This window comes from Peromyscus maniculatus, chromosome 6 (genome assembly GCF_049852395.1).
Source record: "Peromyscus maniculatus bairdii isolate BWxNUB_F1_BW_parent chromosome 6, HU_Pman_BW_mat_3.1, whole genome shotgun sequence".
NCBI classification, from domain to species: domain Eukaryota; kingdom Metazoa; phylum Chordata; class Mammalia; order Rodentia; family Cricetidae; genus Peromyscus; species Peromyscus maniculatus.
In genome coordinates this window covers 5,692,401-5,711,821 of record NC_134857.1, presented here as the reverse complement: position 1 = coordinate 5,711,821, position 19,421 = coordinate 5,692,401, and the positions used below count along the sequence as shown (strand labels likewise).

The window sequence follows — 19,421 nt, the reverse complement described above, 5'->3', positions numbered from 1 at the left end:
TCATGCTACAGGTGGACCGCTTTCTGCCTTTCCCATGAGCACCATCCCGTCCTTTACAGCAAAGCAGATCTCCCCCTTCCCTTGGCTTGCTCTTGGGGGTGCCTGAGACCCTTGCTTTCTGTTGGTGTTTGTATTACATCGGGTTGAGCTCCCAGAAAGGAAGCTTGTGAGTGGCACAGAGCGGAAAGTTATAGGAAGTCACCCCAGGAAAGCAGATCAAGATCCAGGCAAAGAGTTCCAGCTACTTGGACTTTGCTGCAGCCGTGACAATGTCACTGACCTGCACTGCTGTCACTGAATATAAGTCAGAAAAACCTCAAGGAAGACTTAGCTTTCTTGTTCTGATAGATGTCACAACTAAACAAAATCATGGAAGCTAGAAAATTTTAAATGGACAACTTTTTCTTTAAATTAGGGAAGCAGTCATGGCCACTGGACAAAGGAGGCCATATTATGTCTTTGGTAAGATGAACTGCCCAAAATAGTTTGCCTGTCAAACAGGTGTGGGCGCAGACCTCCGGGCATTGATTTGGGGGTGGCAAAAGGGACCCAGGGCTCTCTGAAGTATTTGGACTCTCTGGTGATCTCAATCTCTCCTGATTTTTAGAATCACAAGTACTTTTGGAAACCAACTGTGGCTACTCTTCATGTTCTCAGTTTGTCTTTAACAGGGGAATTCCTGTTTTAAAGCAATTAGATCATTTAATGAGCAAGCTACATTTTCCTCTGGACAGCAGCAGCGGTGTGGGAACAGAATCTCATGACTGATAAATCAAAAAAAAAAATGGAAATGAAAATAGTGAGGTGTGAATACTTTGCCCAGAAAATAATTGACCTGGAATATCTGAAACATGTAGGAATATATGAAACACTGTAAACCATAATGTTTTATTTACATACAACCCAGAAGACAAAAAAAAAAGTGATGGGGGGGGGGTATAATATAGTTCAAAGCAAGAGGAGACTATATTAAGTTTCTAACTGCCAAACTCTTTTTTAAAATGTATTTACTCCATCGGTGAGAACTCCATGGAAAAGAATGGCCACAATGGGCAGCGTGCAGACTGCTCTGCATTCCTCGGCGTTCAAGGGTCCTTGCAGCTCTTGAGTGAAATTATTTGGTAAAATTGGGTCTGGGCTTTGACAGCCCCTTGTCCATTTGTTGTGTATAATACCACTTCTGAAAATTAAAGGCAAGGTCCCGAAGAGAGACACACAAGAAGAAAAAAATATGATTAAGCAATTTTAAATTACCAGTCTACCTTGCATCCATATGGTAACTAGAAAGGGGTAGAAGTTTGTGGTTGTTCTTCGTGGCATCTTGAAAGGTGGGTGATGGTCCCTGTCGATAATGTTTCACATTTCCGAAATCTAACAAATGTACATGGGACTATGGGATGGGCAAGGCACGAGTGAAAGAGCATCCATTATTCTCAAAGTCATACTGTATAAAAACTAAGGTATCCCTCCGGGCTCTCCAGTAAGGGGAACTTCAGGGTAGAAAAGAGGAAGAAGTTTCACAGCAAAGGGATTCATTTTCTAATTCTTACCCCAACTCTCTGTATCCTAACTTTTCTGGCATATTTCTTGTTAATTATTTTTGGAATGTATGTGATTTTATATATTTGTTTATTTATTTGGAAAATAAATCTTCTAAATGCATTCCTTTATCTTCATCCATCTGTGTTTCTTAAATCTTAAAGCTCTGGTCCTTCCGGAAGCTGAGTGGTACCCCACTTGCCAAGCAGAGTGACTGGGCATTTTGGTGACTTAGAGGGCAGAAGGAAGCATTTTATAAAGTAGCATCATATCCCAGTGTCCTTACTATGTAACTCTCTGTTTTCCTGTAGTATTAGGGGATAGACAAACAGACTCTCACCTCATCAGATTCTTCAGCCTTTCCCTAAGCCTCGGGTACAATATTCTCTGTATCTTTGGTTTTTAAAATCACAAACTTTCCTACAGTTTCTGGGCTTCACTTTGGCTTTACTTGCCTCTTAAAATCCAGGCTCCCATGTCATTTCCTTCACTGCAGAAGGATCCCTGCTACCGTCGTGTCCACGAGAGATGGTTAGAAGGTTAACATTTAGAGAAATGTGGTGTATAACAGAAAGAGGAGGGGGAGAGCTTCATTTGGTTAAAGCTGGCTCCTAATATATTTAACCAGTTCCAGAATTAGAAAGCCTTTCTGTACATTTTCTCCTATTTTTCTTGCTTCTTTTCCTTATGTAATGAAATTAAAACTTTTGGAGCCCAGAGTTGACATTTTTCAGAAAATTGAGTTATCAAGGCAGTAATTATTTCTCGGGGAGATAAAACTCTCATAGCCCTAACTGTCAAATAGGGCCCTTTTCAGATTTTAATTACAAAATAAAATTAGTCTGCTCTTCCTTGGAATGGCTGGCGAGTGGTTAAACAGAGCTTTCCCCCAGTACTGGTGGTCGTCAAACTCTGCTAATTAGCGATGCTGAGAAATTCCAGTTAACAAGGGCATTCTCCGGGACTCTGCAGGTCCCCCGCCGTTCGCCTTCATTTCCATAAGGAGATTAGGAGAGGAGGGAACCCACTCAAATGCAGATGCAGGAGCGAAGCGTTTTTAACAAGCATCATAATAGTAAGATGCTTGGCTAGTTCTCGCTAATTACTGCAACTTAAACCTCTATTTGCCACTAAGAAGAAAAAAATAAGTCTACAGCCCTCACCTCCACAAAATTGTCAGTTGGCTTCAGATACAACACTTGAGGAGGACAGGGAGCATTTAGGAGAAAAACTGACTTAAAAGATTTTTAAATAAAATTGGGTTATGCTTAGCTGTTAAGGCTTCTGGCTAGGGCCAATAGCAGAACAAAATAAAATCTGATTACTACAGGCATATGCTAATTACTAATGCTGGTCTAAAAGTGTATAGCTTTTTGCTGCCCATGGAAGGGAAGTGTTACATTCTCTTTAGATGAAGCACTTCCAGTTTTCATAAACTATGCCAGTGGCAACATTTGAAATTCTCGGAGGATGAAGCACCCTGTTCCAAGTCTTTTTCTGATTGTCTACTAGTCAATAGTGTATTGTTGCTGGTACTGTAGTCAGCTATTAGAACCCCAAAGAGGCTTGCCTCTGTCATGGGCTAGGGCTGTTACAGTTATTATTAGACTTAGGGGACCTGGATGGTGCTGGATTGAAATCGGGTGGCTAGTGATCTAATTTTTTAAATGCATATGTTCTAAAAATATAAACTAAAAATGGTTTTTGCTATCACCATCTTCTTTAATCTTATTTCATTGCACATTATTATGCATAAATACCAGCCACAGCTAGTTTATTACCTCGATAAGTCTAAGTACAGCAAGCTTAATTAAAATAAAGCTGTAAATAAATACTACAAATGATAACACAATTGTAATGTACTCCCATAGTTTATTCATATGATAAAGCAATTAACAAAAGACCTAGCCAGAACGCTTACCCTCTTTAAGTACATTATGATGAAGTTCAGGTGCAAACACGTTCATCTGAAAGTTAGTTGTACACCATCCCGATGGTGGGGGGTAGGGGTGCTATTTGCTTCTTACTACTACCCTTGAGAGAAAACTATCAATATTTTCAAAAGATGCTCCTTTATCATATCCATTATTAATATTTATCTTAATAAATGTGCACCACCGTTGTCCACATCAACTCGTTGGGATTTTTTTTCTTCAAACTTAATTATCCATAAGCTTTTTTAAGTTTTCAGGATAATGCTATTAAGCGCCTACCGATACATACACAATCACAAAGTGAATGCTCGGCCTGCCCTTCGTGGCGCGCGGACAATCATAATTCATTCATATGTTGAATCTCATAATTTGTACCTATTTTCCCCTGGTTTAACCTTCCACTTCATCTGGCGGTTCTATGTACATTTCTAAGTTAAGCAAATTAAATTTGATTCTTATGATTTGGTCCCACGGCTTATATGATATGTTAACTTTTCTTTTGTTTAGATTATGTGTAATTAGTTTGATCTTCCATCCTCCTCATTTTTTTTAACTTTAATTATTTCTACACACCTTCTTTTTAAAGGTAAAAGCATAGGCTTGGAAACGCAAACATACCAGCAGGGGGCGCAGCAGCCACATCCCAGAAACGAGGCGCACTGAAAAGTCGGTGGCTGCTTTCCCCAGCTCAACCTTTTCTGTAGTCTCCAGAGATTCGTGTTGAGCGTAATAGTACACCCCGAATAAGCTGAAAACAATGCTTTAATTTGAAGAGTCCCAAATATTTGCGCGTTTCTATAAGTCCTTTCCGGGTTCCCAAGAGCTAGAGCAACCAAGATTTAAGGAGCACCTGGGGCAGGCAGAGGGTGGATTAGAGAAGAAATTTTTTCAAGTTTGCAAAAATTATTTACCACAACTTTTCAGGGTGTCAAGTGAACGTATTTAGCTTGAGTGTGACAATAACAGCCAAGTCCGGGAGGCCAGGAATTGGAGACGTGGGGTGGGGGGAGGAGAGCGGTGTTGGGGAGCGGAGAATAAACAGGACAGTTTGTAAGGACAATATGCGGAGCGTGGCCGGCAGATACCCTTCTGAACGCTTTCTTTAGGCCGAGTTGGGGTGGTTGAGGGGAGGAGGGGCTGAGAGAATTGCAGAAGAAAAAAAAAAAAAAAAGTAACCCTGATGGTTTAAGCTCTTTATTTAACAAGGAAAAAAATGGCATCAGGACTTTTTTTTTTTTCCTTCTCTCCTCCCTTTTGTACCCAAGTGCATTTTAGCCACAAAGGTTCCAACAAGAGTGGAAGGAAACTTAGACGGGGCTTTGTTTGACTCCGTGTAGCGACAACAAGAGAAACAAAACTACCTATTTGTAACGGACGTGGTGCGGTGGCTCTGGGCTTTTTGAGCGCCTGCCGATTGAAATCTTTACGTCTCGACAATGGGAGATCGGCTAAAATTACCCTCTCGGGTCCTGGGCGGGCAAGATTCTTGAGCCCCTACCCCCGCCCCCAGCCCATCCTCCGGCAGCCTGGGTTGCTGGGGCCCGGCTCCCCGGGTTCCGCAGGCCTTGTCCTTGCGCACTTTGTCTGCACCTGTACCTCTGAACCCCGCGCCTCCCAGGCCCCAGTGCCTCCTCTCTCTCTGCCCTAGACCAACTCGGCCGGGCCTTGGCGGCTACCACCGTGCCAGTCAGCAGGGGCAACGCCGGCTGCGCAGCTCCCTTCCTGGGAACGCTGCGTGGGAGGGAGTTTGTGAGCACTGCCCAAATGCCACCTCCGTGCCTCGCGGTGGGACGCCAGGAAGTTGCGTGACCCTCCCCCATCGCCTGCGCTCGGGAGCCTCTTTCTGTTGATTCTTCGTCCCCAGGCTCTCATCTGAAACCGCCACCACTGAAATCCTCTTGTGTCGGGGGTGGGGGTTAGGAAGAGTGGGAGGAGAGTCCAAGCTTTGCCTTTGCACCCTCTGGATGGGGCTGGCTGGTGGAGGAGGGAGTTAGGGTTGAGGACACACACGTGCTGCGGTTCCTTAAGCCACACCTGAGTCAGGCTAGGAGAAGGCTGTGAACCAGGCCGGGCCCTAGCTCGGCTCTGCAGTGGGCCACACGGGCAGAGGACTCGAGTTTGGGAACCGAGCAGATGACGTGGAAGCCAGGAGGGCGCTGAGGCCCGGAGGCTTGGGTCTAACTTCTTGTCTGTACTGTGAGAAGAGGGCATGAGTGGGTGTTGGCACCAAGGTAGGAAGAGGGGCTGGAACCCAGAGCAGTGCCGCGGATGAGCGGAGGAACAATGGCACACCACCTCCGGCCCTGCCAGCTTCCTGAAATACTAGTTGGACGGTCGCCCTGAACCACCCATGGGCCCTGCCCCACCCTGGCCCCAGCTCCCCGCGCCCCATCCTCCCTTATGTACCCAAGAGGGAGCCAATATTCCGTAGCAAAGGGGTTAGGAGCTGTCGCCTTGGTGCTGTTTACCCACTTCCTTCGAACAGGCGTGCGCCGTGACCTGTTGCTGAGGAAGGGGGGGATACAAAGGTTCCCCCGCGGCCGGCTGCAGCCTGCGGGCCCGCCTCCCCCGCGCGGCTCCGGGCACAGCGCTCTGCTGGGCTCGGCTCGGCGGCGCGGCAGGCTCCGCCCCCTTTCATGCAAAACCCTCTGGCGAGGCTGGGCTCCGGCGCAGGAGCCGGCGCTCGCTGATTGGCCGCCGGAAACCCATTTATTCCCTGACAGCCCCCATCACATGGATGGTTGTCTATTAACTTGTTCAAAAAAGTATCAGGAGTTGTCAAGGCAGAGAAGAGAGTGTTTGCAAAAAGGGAAAAGTACTTTGCTGCCTCTTTAAGACTAGGGCTGGGAGAAAGAAGAGGAGAGAGAAAGAAAGGAGAGAAGTTTGGAGCCCGAGGCTTAAGCCTTTCCAAAAACTAATCACAACAATCGCGGCGGCCCGAGGAGGAGAGCGCCTGTTTTTTCATCCCAATTGCACTTCGCCCGTCTCGAGCTCCGCTTCCCCCCAACTATTCTCCGCCCGATCTCCGCGCAGGGCCGTGCACGCCGACGCCCCCGCCCGCGGCCCCTGCAGCCCGGCCCCCGCGCGCGGCCCCCGCAGTCCCGGCCGGGCCGAGGGTCGGCGGCCGCCGGCGGGCCGCGCCCGCGCCCAGCGCCCGCATGTATAACATGATGGAGACGGAGCTGAAGCCGCCGGGCCCGCAGCAAGCTTCGGGGGGCGGCGGCGGCGGAGGCAACGCCACGGCGGCAGCGACCGGCGGCAACCAGAAGAACAGCCCAGACCGCGTCAAGAGGCCCATGAACGCCTTCATGGTGTGGTCCCGGGGGCAGCGGCGTAAGATGGCCCAGGAGAACCCCAAGATGCACAACTCGGAGATCAGCAAGCGCCTGGGCGCCGAGTGGAAACTTTTGTCGGAGACCGAGAAGCGGCCGTTCATCGACGAGGCCAAGCGGCTGCGCGCTCTGCACATGAAGGAGCACCCGGATTATAAATACCGGCCGCGGCGGAAAACCAAGACGCTCATGAAGAAGGATAAGTACACGCTTCCCGGAGGGCTGCTGGCCCCGGGCGGGAACAGCATGGCGAGCGGGGTCGGGGTGGGCGCCGGCCTGGGCGCGGGTGTGAACCAGCGCATGGACAGCTACGCGCACATGAACGGCTGGAGCAACGGCAGCTATAGCATGATGCAGGAGCAGCTGGGCTACCCGCAGCACCCGGGCCTCAACGCGCACGGCGCGGCGCAGATGCAGCCCATGCACCGCTACGACGTCAGCGCCCTGCAGTACAACTCCATGACCAGCTCGCAGACCTACATGAACGGCTCGCCCACCTACAGCATGTCCTACTCGCAGCAGGGCACCCCCGGCATGGCGCTGGGTTCCATGGGCTCGGTGGTCAAGTCCGAGGCCAGCTCCAGCCCCCCCGTGGTTACCTCTTCCTCCCACTCCAGGGCGCCCTGCCAGGCCGGGGACCTCCGGGACATGATCAGCATGTACCTCCCCGGCGCCGAGGTGCCGGAGCCCGCTGCTCCCAGTAGACTGCACATGGCCCAGCACTACCAGAGCGGCCCGGTGCCCGGCACGGCCATTAACGGCACACTGCCCCTGTCGCACATGTGAGGGCCGGACCGCGAACTGGAGAAGGGGAGAGCTTTTCAAAGAGAAACAAGGGAATTGGGAGGGGTGCAAAAGAGAGTAAGAAAAATCTGATATGCTCAAAAGGAAAAAAAAAAAAATCTCATTACCCGCAGCAAAATGACAGCTGCGGAAAAGACCACCAATCCCATCCAAATTAACGCAAAAACCGTGATGCCGACTAGAAAACTTTTATGAGAGATCTTGGGACTTCTTTTTGGGGGACTATTTTTGTACAGAGAAAACCTGAGGGCGGCGGGGAGGGTAGGGGAATCGGACCATGTATAGATCTGGAGAAAGAAACTACGCAAAACTTTTTTTTTAAAGTTCTAGTGGTACGTTAGGCGCTTCGCAGGGAGTTTGCAAAAGTCTTTACCAGTAATATTTAGAGCTAGACTCCGAGCGACAAAAAAAAGTTTTAATATTTGCAAGCAACTTTTGTACAGTATTTATCGAGATAAACATGGCAATCAAATGTCCATTGTTTATAAGCTGAGAATTTGCCAATATTTTTCGAGGAAAGGGTTCTTGCTGGGTTTTGATTCTGCAGCTTAAATTTAGGACCGTTACAAACAAGGAAGAAATTTATTCGGATTTGAACATTTTAGTTTTAAAATTGTACAAAAGGAAGACTTGAGAGCAAGTACTGGCAAGACCATTTTCTTGGTCTTGTTTAAAAGGGCAAACGTTCTAGATTGTACTAAATTTTTAACTTACTGTTAAAGGCAAAAAAAAATGTCCATGCAGGTTGATATCGTTGGTAATTTATAAAAGCTTTTGTTCAATCCCACCTTTCCATTTTGTTCAGATAAAAAATATGGAATTACTGTGTTTGGAATATTTTCTTATGGTTTGTAATATTTCTGTAAATTTATTGTGATATTTTAAGGTTCTTCCCCTTTTATTTTCTGTAGATGTATTTTAAAAGATTCGGCTCTGTTATTGGAATCAGGCTGCCGAAAATCCATGTATATATTTGAACTAATACCATCCTTATAACAGCTACATTTTCAACTTAAGTTTTTACTCCATTATGCACAGTTTGAGATAAATAAATTTTTGAAATATGGACACTGGAATTATGCCTGAGTCTTTCATTTCTTTAGCTAGCAGTGCTTAGACATAACTTCTTGGGGAATTAGAATACCGTGTTGAGTGAGCTGCCAGGCTTGATGTTACCAGCAATGTCTGTTAGCATTAACTGCAGAAGAAAAAGATGGCTGGATGATTAATAACGGGAAACTGAAATGCGCTGTCATTTCTAAAATAGAAACTAGAGGCATATATTGTAAGTCCACCCCCTCCTTTCCTAAGCAGCGTGAATAAGTGCGATGTGGGCTTAAGCTAGCTTGTACCACTTGTTGCCAGAAGGAGTCGATTCTGAAATTTTCATGTAGCTTAGCAGATGGGGGTATTGAGCCAAATCAGAGCCAGGTTGGCTGGGTTTGTTTTCATTTTCTTTACAACACAATGGCCCTTTGAAATGTGGTTTATAGGGGAAAATGATGCTTCTTGTATCGGAATAATTACAAAGTAGACAGGCCGAGTGTTCTGCCGGGTAGGTGCTTGGGTGACTAGCCTTGCTATTGTGTGAGGAAACCAGGGGTTTTCTGTCTTTGTTTCCCGACTTCATAAACTTTCTCCTCTACGTTTTCCTGTTTGGGGCGAGGGAAAAGCGAAGACCGGCTTACAAAATTCCCTTACTTATCATGGACTTTTTATTTATTTCCCCCCTTTCTCCCCCCCACCCCACCCCGGATTCCACTTCTTAATTTGGCAGCGCGGGTCCAAGCCTGTAGTCCCAAATCGGATAATCTCTGCAGCTGGTTACACGCAAAAGAGAAGCCAGGCAACAGACATATTACAGAAGAAAACTCGACTGCGAGGTAGATATTTCGCTTTGTGCGCTCTGATCACATTTGGACATGATTGTGCTTTTGATCTGTTAACTGTTTTACTACAGTAGTAGAGAGAAGGGGAGGAGAGAGGGTGGGGAAACGAGATTGGATTTGCTGTTTTCTTTCGCCCCAGGAAAAGTAAAGAGAGACTGGCGGTGTTCTCGACCGGAGCGGAAAAGTTGGGGGAGCCGCCGTGGTCTTTATTAGCTAACCGGCAGGTTCTGGCGCATCCAAGGCCGCTGGCGGGCTTTTTTCCCCCCTATTTCCGCTCATCTTCTATCCAAAGGCACCAAGAACCAGGAATCGGGCGTCCTTAGGAGTTCAGCATTGCTTGTTTCTAGAGCGTCGCTCGCTGCACCTCTGCAGAAGTTAGGATCCTGCGGCGCTTTCTGCCCTGTAGCCGGGTACCGGCCATAGCCGGTTCTCTCGTCTCTCGGCCTATGTGGCCTCTTTTGCAAGAAAGTCTTTTCTTTCTTGAGGAGCTGCTAATGTTGTGGAGGACTCTGAAGGTCTAGTTTTCTGTGTTTATATTTCTTCTCGATCGCTTCATTTTAGGTGTTCAGTGTGCTGTTTACTTCTTTATTTTCGTTTTTACGGTTATGTTGTGCTGGGAAGAGACATTTATTCTGTTCCCAATCCAAGCGAGGCATTTTCCCCTCTAATTAATGCAGAGACTCTAAAAGAATTTCCCCTGGCCTGGCCAGCCATTGTGATGCATATAGGATTATTCACGTGGTAATGAGCACGTTCGACAGTTCTTGCTCACACATAGGAATGAAAGAAACTTTGAATAAAGAACCAAACGATCGTGCTGGGAGAGAGGGGAGGATATTCCCGGAATTCGAGCCAGTGGACAGTATGGAACGTATATATTTGAAAATAAGTATATCTTAGGGGTATATATATAAAGTTTACAATAATTGACCCGACTCAACCTCCCAATTTAAAGGAACAGGAAAAAAGCTCAGTGAATCTGACTCAAACCAAACATTGTGGGGAGATGCTCAGGTTCAGATATCTTGCAAAACAGAAGAGCACTTTTGAGGGTTGAAATCATTTAAATGATTATCACTCTGCAAAAGAAGGAGAAGCCCATATCTCCAAACCAAGTAGTTTTGAAAGTATAGACCAAAGCATTTTGTTTGCAAACACAGCAGTGTTTGATAAACTGCAGCTGAAGAAAAGGACATCTTTTCTTTTGCATTAGCCTTTTAATTGAGTAAAACAATTCCCAAGATGTGTAATTTCATACCCTGCTTAACATTTATGAGCAAATAATTTTTAAGACCAGTTTCTTTCTTTCTTTCTTTTTTTTTTTTTCCTTTTTCTTTTTTGATTTTTTTTTTTCCAAGACAGGGTTTTTCTGTGTAGTTTTGGTGCCTGTCCTGGATCTCGCTCTATAGACTAGGCTGGCCTCGAACTCCCAGAGATCCACCTGGCTCTGCCTCCCGAGTACTGGGATTAAAGGAAGACTAATTTCATTTTTAAGATGAGGGATAAAGTCTTAATTCTGCCCAGGAATGGCTTACTTCCATTACTGGGTGTTCACTTCATTCCTTGGGATATTATTCTGGTCAAAGAGACTTAATTTCCAGTCAGGAGGGTAAATTTAAATGTTGCTTTGACTTTATACACAGACTAGAAATGTGCAACAGGATGAGCATATAATCTGTTCTTGCTACATTTCCTTTCTCTCACACCCGCCCCCTCCATATCTTAAAGAGTGTTAAAATATTTTGCTGAGCGGGAGTAGATTAGCAAGGTTCCTCTGCCAATGCCGGAAAGCTGGTATCACAGCCCATCCCAGGGGGAAAGGGCTCACATTAACCACTAAATGAATATTTGACAAGGGCTCATTCGGAGGTATTATTACTATAAATGTGTCCCTACTGGACTTTTCAAGGTCAGAGAGCAATGCTTCAATTAATTATTTAGACTGCTAGTAGATTTGGATGTAATAGCTGTACTTATTTCTGGAAAGCGGCACATTCTTGCAGTAGGAAAATCTCCCGAGACTATCCCTCACTAACATCTCAGATGGAAAGGGTGTGTGAGAACCTGGCACTCCAAAGACGACTTTTTTCATGAAACATTTTCCTAAACCAAAGGAAAGAATTACATTTTTTTTTTCCTATTTCAGGGACTATTTTTGGTTTGAAAGGAAGAACAACAAAATAGTTTATGTTAATTTCATCACCACGTCTGGGAAGATCTTTTGGAGTTTGTGTTGGGGTGGGGGACTGGGTGGTGTTTTATGTAACCTCTGCCTTGTCTAAATAGCAAAGTCACAGGATTTCATAGTCCCTATCAGGCTCTGAGCTTAGATAGGGTACATACTCTTGTTTGGCAATAAAAGCAAAGGTTTGAAATGGAAGGCACCAGGCTGAGTGTTCTGAGTTCTAGTAATGGCAGAGTAAACTGGGGTGCAAGGAGTCACCCCCTTCTCCTGTTGGCCTGAACACTGTAAGGGGGGTGAATTTCTGCCATGTCACACGTTCTTCCATGACCCTAGGTAAAATGGTAATCAAATGATTTTGAGAGTAAGATTCCTCCACAATAATATAAATTGAATGAATAAGAGATAAGCTGGGGGGGTAGTAATTACAGCCCAATTCATTCAGCTTTTCAGAACTTTTGTTGTAGGCGCTCCATTGACTGAGTTTGAGCTGCCAGTTTCTCACATTGAAAGAGCTGATCAGCGCCTGGGGTGTGGGGGGGGCAGTACTACTGCTAAACTGCTTGGTGATGGGGTCTTCATTTAGAACCATTACAAGAGCGAAATTAAATCGTGCCTTTGTGTGCACGAGGTTTTACTTTTCAACTGATCACGGTTTATAGCTAACTGCCCTGAGATTGAGGTCTGACTGTGGCCTGATCACTATTAGTTAGCATCTCTATCTATCTATCTATCTATCTATCTATCTATCTATAATCTATATATCTATCTATTTTATGTTGTGATTGAAAGCACTTCCTCTCTGAAACCCCCCTCCCCCATTTCTTTCTTTCTTTTTTATTTTTTATTTTTTTTGAAAAGTTTTGAAAAACAAGCCTTCATTTTTTTCTTCCTGGGATTTCTTTTGCCTGGAACTCTTTCAGCCAGGACTTGTTCATAATTCTCCTATACCCCCCCCCCTACTATTACTTTAAAATAATTTGCATCTCTGTGGGGTTTTTTGCCTTGTTTTTGTTTGTTTTCTGCTGCTTTTCCTCGCCCTTGGAGCTAAGACTTCCTTTCAGGGTCCACCTGGGCCTGGGTTGGGGATTGACTTCATATTCTTCAGCTTCCTTTTTTGACCTGACTTGAAAGATATCTGACTGCCTCTCCCTAGGGACCCTGTCTAGGAGATGGATCCCTTAAAGACAGGAGAAACTGTCCTTTACTGTGAGATCCTGGATAATGTCCAAAGGCACACAGCCTCTGGAAATTTAAAATAAGAAGCTCAACAGAGCTTTCCAAAGACAGGGAGACAGCTCGAACTGCAGGAGAAAGTTGATGTTTTTCATAGTTCTTTTCTATTAAAAACTTTACCGGAAATGTGCCCGTGACGCCGCCGAGAACCTCCTCTCTTCTAGGGATGCTGGCCAGCCCTAGTATTGTTATTCTCCGCGAGGATGTTTTCCTTCTGTGGCCTTTAGAAAATAATGGACGACTGGACTTGCTTGTTTTGACTAAAGAGACTTCTCTTGGGGAGACTGGAGTACTCAGGTAAGCGGGGATTTCTCGAGTCAGAGCCCTCTTTCTGTGTGCGGTTCCGGATGAATTGTATTTTATATTTTGGTAGAATGGGAACACTTCTGACTTCCTGGGCGCTGCTCTCTGTTTTCTCCGGAAGCAAGCGGTAAATCTTTCTCCTCTGAGAGCTGCAGAGACTTACTTAGCTGCTGCTTCTGGGCCAGCGTTCCGACTAGAGGTAGTGTTTCTAGTTGACAGGCTGCTCAGGTGATTCAAAACTCGGAGGGGCTATTTCTTTTTTATTGACCTTATCTGCCGGTCTATACCGAGTCCAGTGGGCACGGATGTGTAAAGATTTCGTCTCTTTGAACCACCTTTGCCTCTCAAGACCCAGTTTCGGCAGGGCTGAGCTGAGAGCTCCCCAGCCTACTGCAGGCCGCCTGAAAGGAAGAGACTGCAGGTCCCAGGCCTAGAGACTCAGCTTGGGCTGGGGCAAACCAAGCCGGTGGCTAACCTGGACTGGGCAGTTCCTGACGTCACCGAGACCAGGCCCCTATCCCCAGAGACCCCCACACACACACAAGAAGATGCTCAGGGGTTCCCAGCCTCTCTGCCCTCCCGTATTCCTGCACCCAGTTGCTGCTACAGAGTCCCCGCCTCCTGCGCGGGAGCCTGAACCCTCTGTGTGTTGACCTCCTGGCCCCAGAGAGAACCCCAGACTTTCCAAATCAGAAGCTGCTGGCCCAGGACTTGTCTTCCTGACATCTCACCCTAGTTCTCTGCCTATGGCCAAGCCGGGCTGGGTCCTTCCCACCCAGGATCAGAAGCAGAGCACTGGCAGAAGCGTGGGAAACTCTGAGAGTCTTCTTGTCTGGTTGGGGGGTGGGTGGGGTGGAAGGATGCAGGCGGGGATGCTGAGCCAGCCCTGCACTTCCTCAGGTGTGAAGTAGAGAGAGATGGCTGTGGAGACCACCCCCACACCCCCACACCCCCACACCCCCACACCCCCACATCCCCACACCCCCAGGCTTGATTCGAGCCAGAGATTTCCTCTCTGTCTAGCAGAATAAGGTGAGAGAGACAGGGGTAGCAGGTGTCTCAAAGCTGGATACAAAGATGCTGGCCCTTCTTGCCGGTCCTCGGCAGTGACATTATGCTTGGGGGTCACTCTTCTCACCTCTTTTTCACCCTTTCCGGCTTAGGGTTAGCCTGGGAAGTCACTTCGAAACTCTGTCATCACTCTGGGTCTTCCTGAAGGGAAGAATATTGGCATTGGAGACTTGAGCTGCCCTCACTCCCAGAGGGCAGTGTAACAGTGACGGTATTATAAGGAGCCATGACTTCTTCCAGAGCATTCTTATCGCTGGTGGCCAAGCTACTAGGGCTGTTATCCCCACTTTGTAATGTCAGGGTTTGGAGCAACTCGGGGAGGCCTGATTGGGAAAAGAAACACCAGAGAGTTTCTGGCCAGGCCAGTAAAGCTGACTCCATCATACTGCCAAAAGGTCCAGTTCGGGAGGCCCCTGACCTCCCCAACCTTCACATGGCCAGTCTCTCCTACAAATAACCCCAGGTCTGCTCATGTGTGTCTACAGCAGAACTCTTTTCCCTTTATGTGTGCTTTGGAAGTTGGGTGATCTGCTAGCTGGTTTGTTCTGTGCTCAGAAGGACTCGATCAGCTGTGTTTTGTCTCCAGGCTCTTCTTATTGAATTAGGCCAGAGGTCTTTCTAGATGGGCCATGGTTTGTCTGGTTCACCCTTCCAGAGTCCCAGCAGCAGCTTTGGACCTGGCTCTGACATCATGGTGGTTAGAACGGTTGCTCCTGGCTTGCCGAGGGCATGCCATTTCCGTGTCCTCCATACCTTCCACTCCTGAGGATTTATTTATACTTCTGGAAGCTAGAGCTACATCAGACCCATCTCAAAATAAGAATGATGCCATGTTAGAGTCAAACACTGATTATAGACATTGCCCGAGCAAGTTATGGATGAAAACCATTTGGTGGCCGGAGTGTGTCTAAGATGGACAGTCACTGTGGAAGCCTGTTGGTGGTCCTGGAGATGTACTGCCCAGGGTTTCTTTTCAACCCTTAAGTCAGCCTGCTTGCTTGCTTTCCTTCCTTCCTTCCTTCCTTCTTTTTTTTTTTTTTAACTCCCTTCCAATGCAAAGGGTCTTAAAACTGGGCTTTATATTCTGATATTGGCCCAGGATCTCACAGAGTAATGATTCAGCAAGAATTATCCAAGAGCTCCAACCTGGGTTATTGCATAACATTACAGTCCAGTCAGGCTGAAGCAAGCCTCTCTTTCCAAGCTCCCCCTCCTTCTCCTCCTCCAGGGAAGGCACCTTAAAATCTAGTCTCCTTGGGAGTTTGTTTGCTCCAACTTCTGATGAACTAGGCTGACACCCTTAGCAGCTTTCTAAACACCCTCTCTTCAGCTTTGTGAAATAGTGCAAAAACATTTTGGAATCCAAGACGGCCAAGTAAACCTGAACATATGGAGGTGAGGCTCACTTGTCAGGAAACTGATTTAAATGTTTAGCTCACACTTCAGGCCCCAGCGCTTTCTTCTCAGTATCCTGCTCTTGGTGCTTGGGTACCCTACCTCTTTCAGCATGCTGGTTCCCCAGCATAAATTATGAATATATATCAAGTGGTACCTTCTGCTGAGATTAATCAGGTCCTATTTCCTCTCGCATGTTTCTGCTTTGATTCCTGTAGAAAGTTCTCCCTGCCCTGTGAGCAATGTCGTTCTGCAAACTTACTATTTCCATGCAAAGTATGGAGATAAGTTTCAATAGGAAAAAGAAAATCAGGTAATCCTCCCATCCCCCACCCAGCCCCAGGAAGATTTCCAAGTTAAGGACACAAAATATTTCATGGCTAGTTGTGTGAGCTTCTAAATTAGCTGCATATAAAGTATTTTAAGATTTTTTTTTTTTTTTTGGCTGTCACTGGCTGGCAATACTCATTTTGTGTGTGTGTGTTGGTTTGAAAAGCAGGAAGAAATGTAATGAATTGAGTGCTGTCAGAGATGTCTTCTGTTTGAACAATCTGCGATGGGCTGAATGGCAGGGGCTCCCTCATCCACTGCAGGTGCAGTAGAGCTGGGAAAGGGGGAGGGGGCCCTCTGTTCAGTCAAAAAGCAGCATTTCCCACAATAGACCACACACTGGTGGCCAGCGTGACATCGGCTCACACTTACATACTTTCCCCCCATCCATAGTTCTGAACCAACAAAGTGGCCATACAGTAGCCTTGCATAGGTTCCTTTAATGAACATTTTGTGGTTCCTATGGCCAGCATTGAAATCCATGAGCCCTGGGAGGAACAAACAGACTTTTAATCGTGAGTTTCAAACTCAAATCTATAGCTGTAGATGTGAAAAGTAAGTGGATCTCTCTGCTTTCTCCCAATATCAATGTTCATAAGGCCCAGATGTGCTAGGATCTGAAAACTCCCAAGTTAAAAGTTTTTCTGAGACTACTTAGGTTCCAAGCCCTGGTCTTGCACGTCCTGTGAGATCAAACAGGAAAGGAGAAGGCATGAATTTCGTGTATTTGTTTAAATGTAAAAGGACCTCTAGTATTTTATTATGCGGCATGAGAGGGCTAATCCTACAAATGAAGGCGCGTTAATCTTGCTGAGCGATGTCCTGTCCCCTTTTGAATTGGTTTTACTGGGGAGAGGGGTGGGGAGGAAGAGAAGGGGGTCAGGAAAGGCGGCAACTGTTTTAAAACTCTGGGCAGAAATGCGACCACCCTTTAGCTGCCCTTGCTGGCAAGGAGCAGACATTAGAAGAGTTTTCACCCCTCACTGGTGTCAACTTGGGCCTGGGTGCAGCAAGTTTAAAACGGGATTATTTAAGAGTGAGATGCTACTGAGAACTGCAGTCAGGCCCTTCTTCACACATCCTGCCCTGGCCCCATCGCTTGGCCAGGTTTCAGTTTTGGATCTGAACATTTAGGGGGAGGTGAGATTCTTCCCTCAGCACAGCCTGCGATATGAGGGTGACACCAAGGTGGCCGGGCTAATAGATGGTTCCCATTTGTGCTGAGGAAAATTACTCCCTGTTTACTTACAGTTAAAACACATCCCTCTAGCCAAGAAAAACATCAACTCTCCAACGGCTCTCCCCAGCAAAGCCTGTTTATGATTCACTTAAACACTTCGGTGGGGCCAGACAGGACCCCTTGCTCACCTCTGCATGGCTAAGAGGAGGAGCCAGAGTGCACCCGGAGGTTCTGGAAGGCATTGATAGCAAAGGCCAAATTCTTTAAAACCTCAACTTACAGGAAGAGATGTCTGAGAGAATGACAAAGCCACTGCCCGTGGCCTCACAGTGGGTATGCCTATGGCGCCTACTTAAAGTCGAGACCCAGAAGAGCATTCTGGCTCCCCCATCCACAGCGGCCGCAGCTTAAGCGCTAACGTATCTTCCGGCCGGTACACACCCACAATTAATCTTTCTTATTAAAGCCTCCATTCGGTACCCAAGGGGCGACTCAAACCTATTTAGATTTCCTTGGTTGGCTGCACAGATTTAAGTGGGCAACGAGTTATAAACCTAATAACAGAGGGCGCGCGCGAGAGGGATTTGAGTAGAGAAGACGCAGGATTCACGGGGGGTGGGGTGGGGTGGAAGGATGCTGTGGGCCTTTACCCACGTCTGGCGTTTGCCTCGGGTTGCAGCTGGGGCTGTGGGGAAGGCAGCGAAACTCCCGCGCGCGCCACGCGCAGCATCCTGGAATGCACCTGCATCCCAGCCCCTTTGCTCAGCCCGCAGGTACTCAAGGCGCCTCTTCCCTCCCAGGGAGGCGCAATCCCCAGAGCATCCCCAACACGGGAACTTGCAGAGAACCAGGAAAGGTTTGCACTGTTTGGGATTAATTGAGAATAATTAACACTGGACACGGTTAATCACCACCTCGCGGCTCTCTCCCTCCTTTCGGGCCTGTGGTGTCGGCCTCTTTTGCTCAGGCTGACGATGCGGGTGGGTCTGCTAGTGAAAGTGAAGACGTCGCGGTAGCTGTCACCCAGTTCTGCTGTACTTTTTAAGCGCTCGCATATTGTTTGATTACTAATTCGAGTTAATATGATCTTTATGGCAACATAACAGTGGATAATTGGCCTTTTTTTCTCAACAACAATGTAAATCACAATCGCTTTATTATTTAATAACGTCAAACGCTTCGTTGGATTGGCCCCGACCGAGAAGACCTTTTCTTTCTAGACAGTATTATGGGGGAAGGACAATGAAGATCTAATTGTGGAGGTTTCATAAGTTGGCTCCGGTAAATGAACAGCTTCGATATGGAAGTCCCAGCAGATGTGGGCACCGCTAGCTGTAGAAACCCCACCCCACCCCTCTACCCACCGTCCAAACACTCTGTTGGAGGCTTTCTGGGGTGGCGGTGGTCCACAGAGCCTAGCAACCACCTGAAGTTCCCAGTAGCAATTAGAGCTTGTATCGGGCTCTTTACTTTGGGGATTTATCATTAAGGCATCCAGTCAGCTTACCAAATTAACACGACTTGCAAACAGCCACAACCCTTTGGGCGCCCTTACCGTCAATTTGGCTGTGGGACACACGGAGAGTAGGAGCCTCGGTTTTTGTTTGTTTGTTTCGTTGGTTGGTCAGTTTTGGTCTTATTTTGTTTTGGTGTGATTTATTTATTTGTTTTTTTAAGGGAATTGGTTTTACAGGGTCTTGGAATTTACTTGTCCCAGACAGTTTGGCAAGCGACCTGAGCCTTTTTTTTTTTTTTTTTGTACAAATACCTGGAAGAGCTTAGAATACCCAGAGATCCTCTCCAGAGATCCTCTCCAGAGAAAGACCACTCTTGGAAGGAAGGCATCCCCGGTGTCCTCAAAGGCCCAATTCTAACGGCATCCACCATGCTCCTGCCTTGGTAGGAAGACCGCGGACGCTGGGGTCTTCAGACTTGTGAATGTCTTCTAAGTGGCAAGCCTCAGCCTTTGGAATTTGGGTCAGGGGAGAGAGACTCGGAGCCTGCAGAGGTTTTGTTTTTGTGTGTGCCCGCCTCTCCATTTTAGCCGACTAATACTGCCTGTCGAGAAAAGGAACAATTCGCTCCCCACCCACCCCTCCGCGCCTTTCTAAGATAAACAGGAGGTGCGAAACGCTTCCCAGCACACGCGCCCCGGGGCCCTCCTCCCACTCCGCGCAGACCCAGCAGCTGTCTCGGCGTCCCCGACCTGGGTGACAACTGCCCGTA

General features: G+C 47.1%; 1 protein-coding gene and 1 long non-coding RNA gene across 4 annotated transcripts in view; both read left to right on the top strand.

Moving 5' to 3' along the window:
- LOC107401777 (uncharacterized) overlaps nt 1-19,421 on the top strand; it is a 646,803-nt gene that overhangs the window by 593,459 nt on the left and 33,923 nt on the right. The gene's annotated exons all lie outside the window — the stretch shown is intronic.
- Nucleotides 6,393-8,699, top strand: Sox2 (SRY-box transcription factor 2). The gene has a single exon (XM_006971105.4). The coding sequence runs from the start codon at nt 6,632-6,634 to the stop codon at nt 7,589-7,591; it is 960 nt and encodes a 319-aa protein (XP_006971167.1). The 5' UTR covers nt 6,393-6,631; the 3' UTR covers nt 7,592-8,699.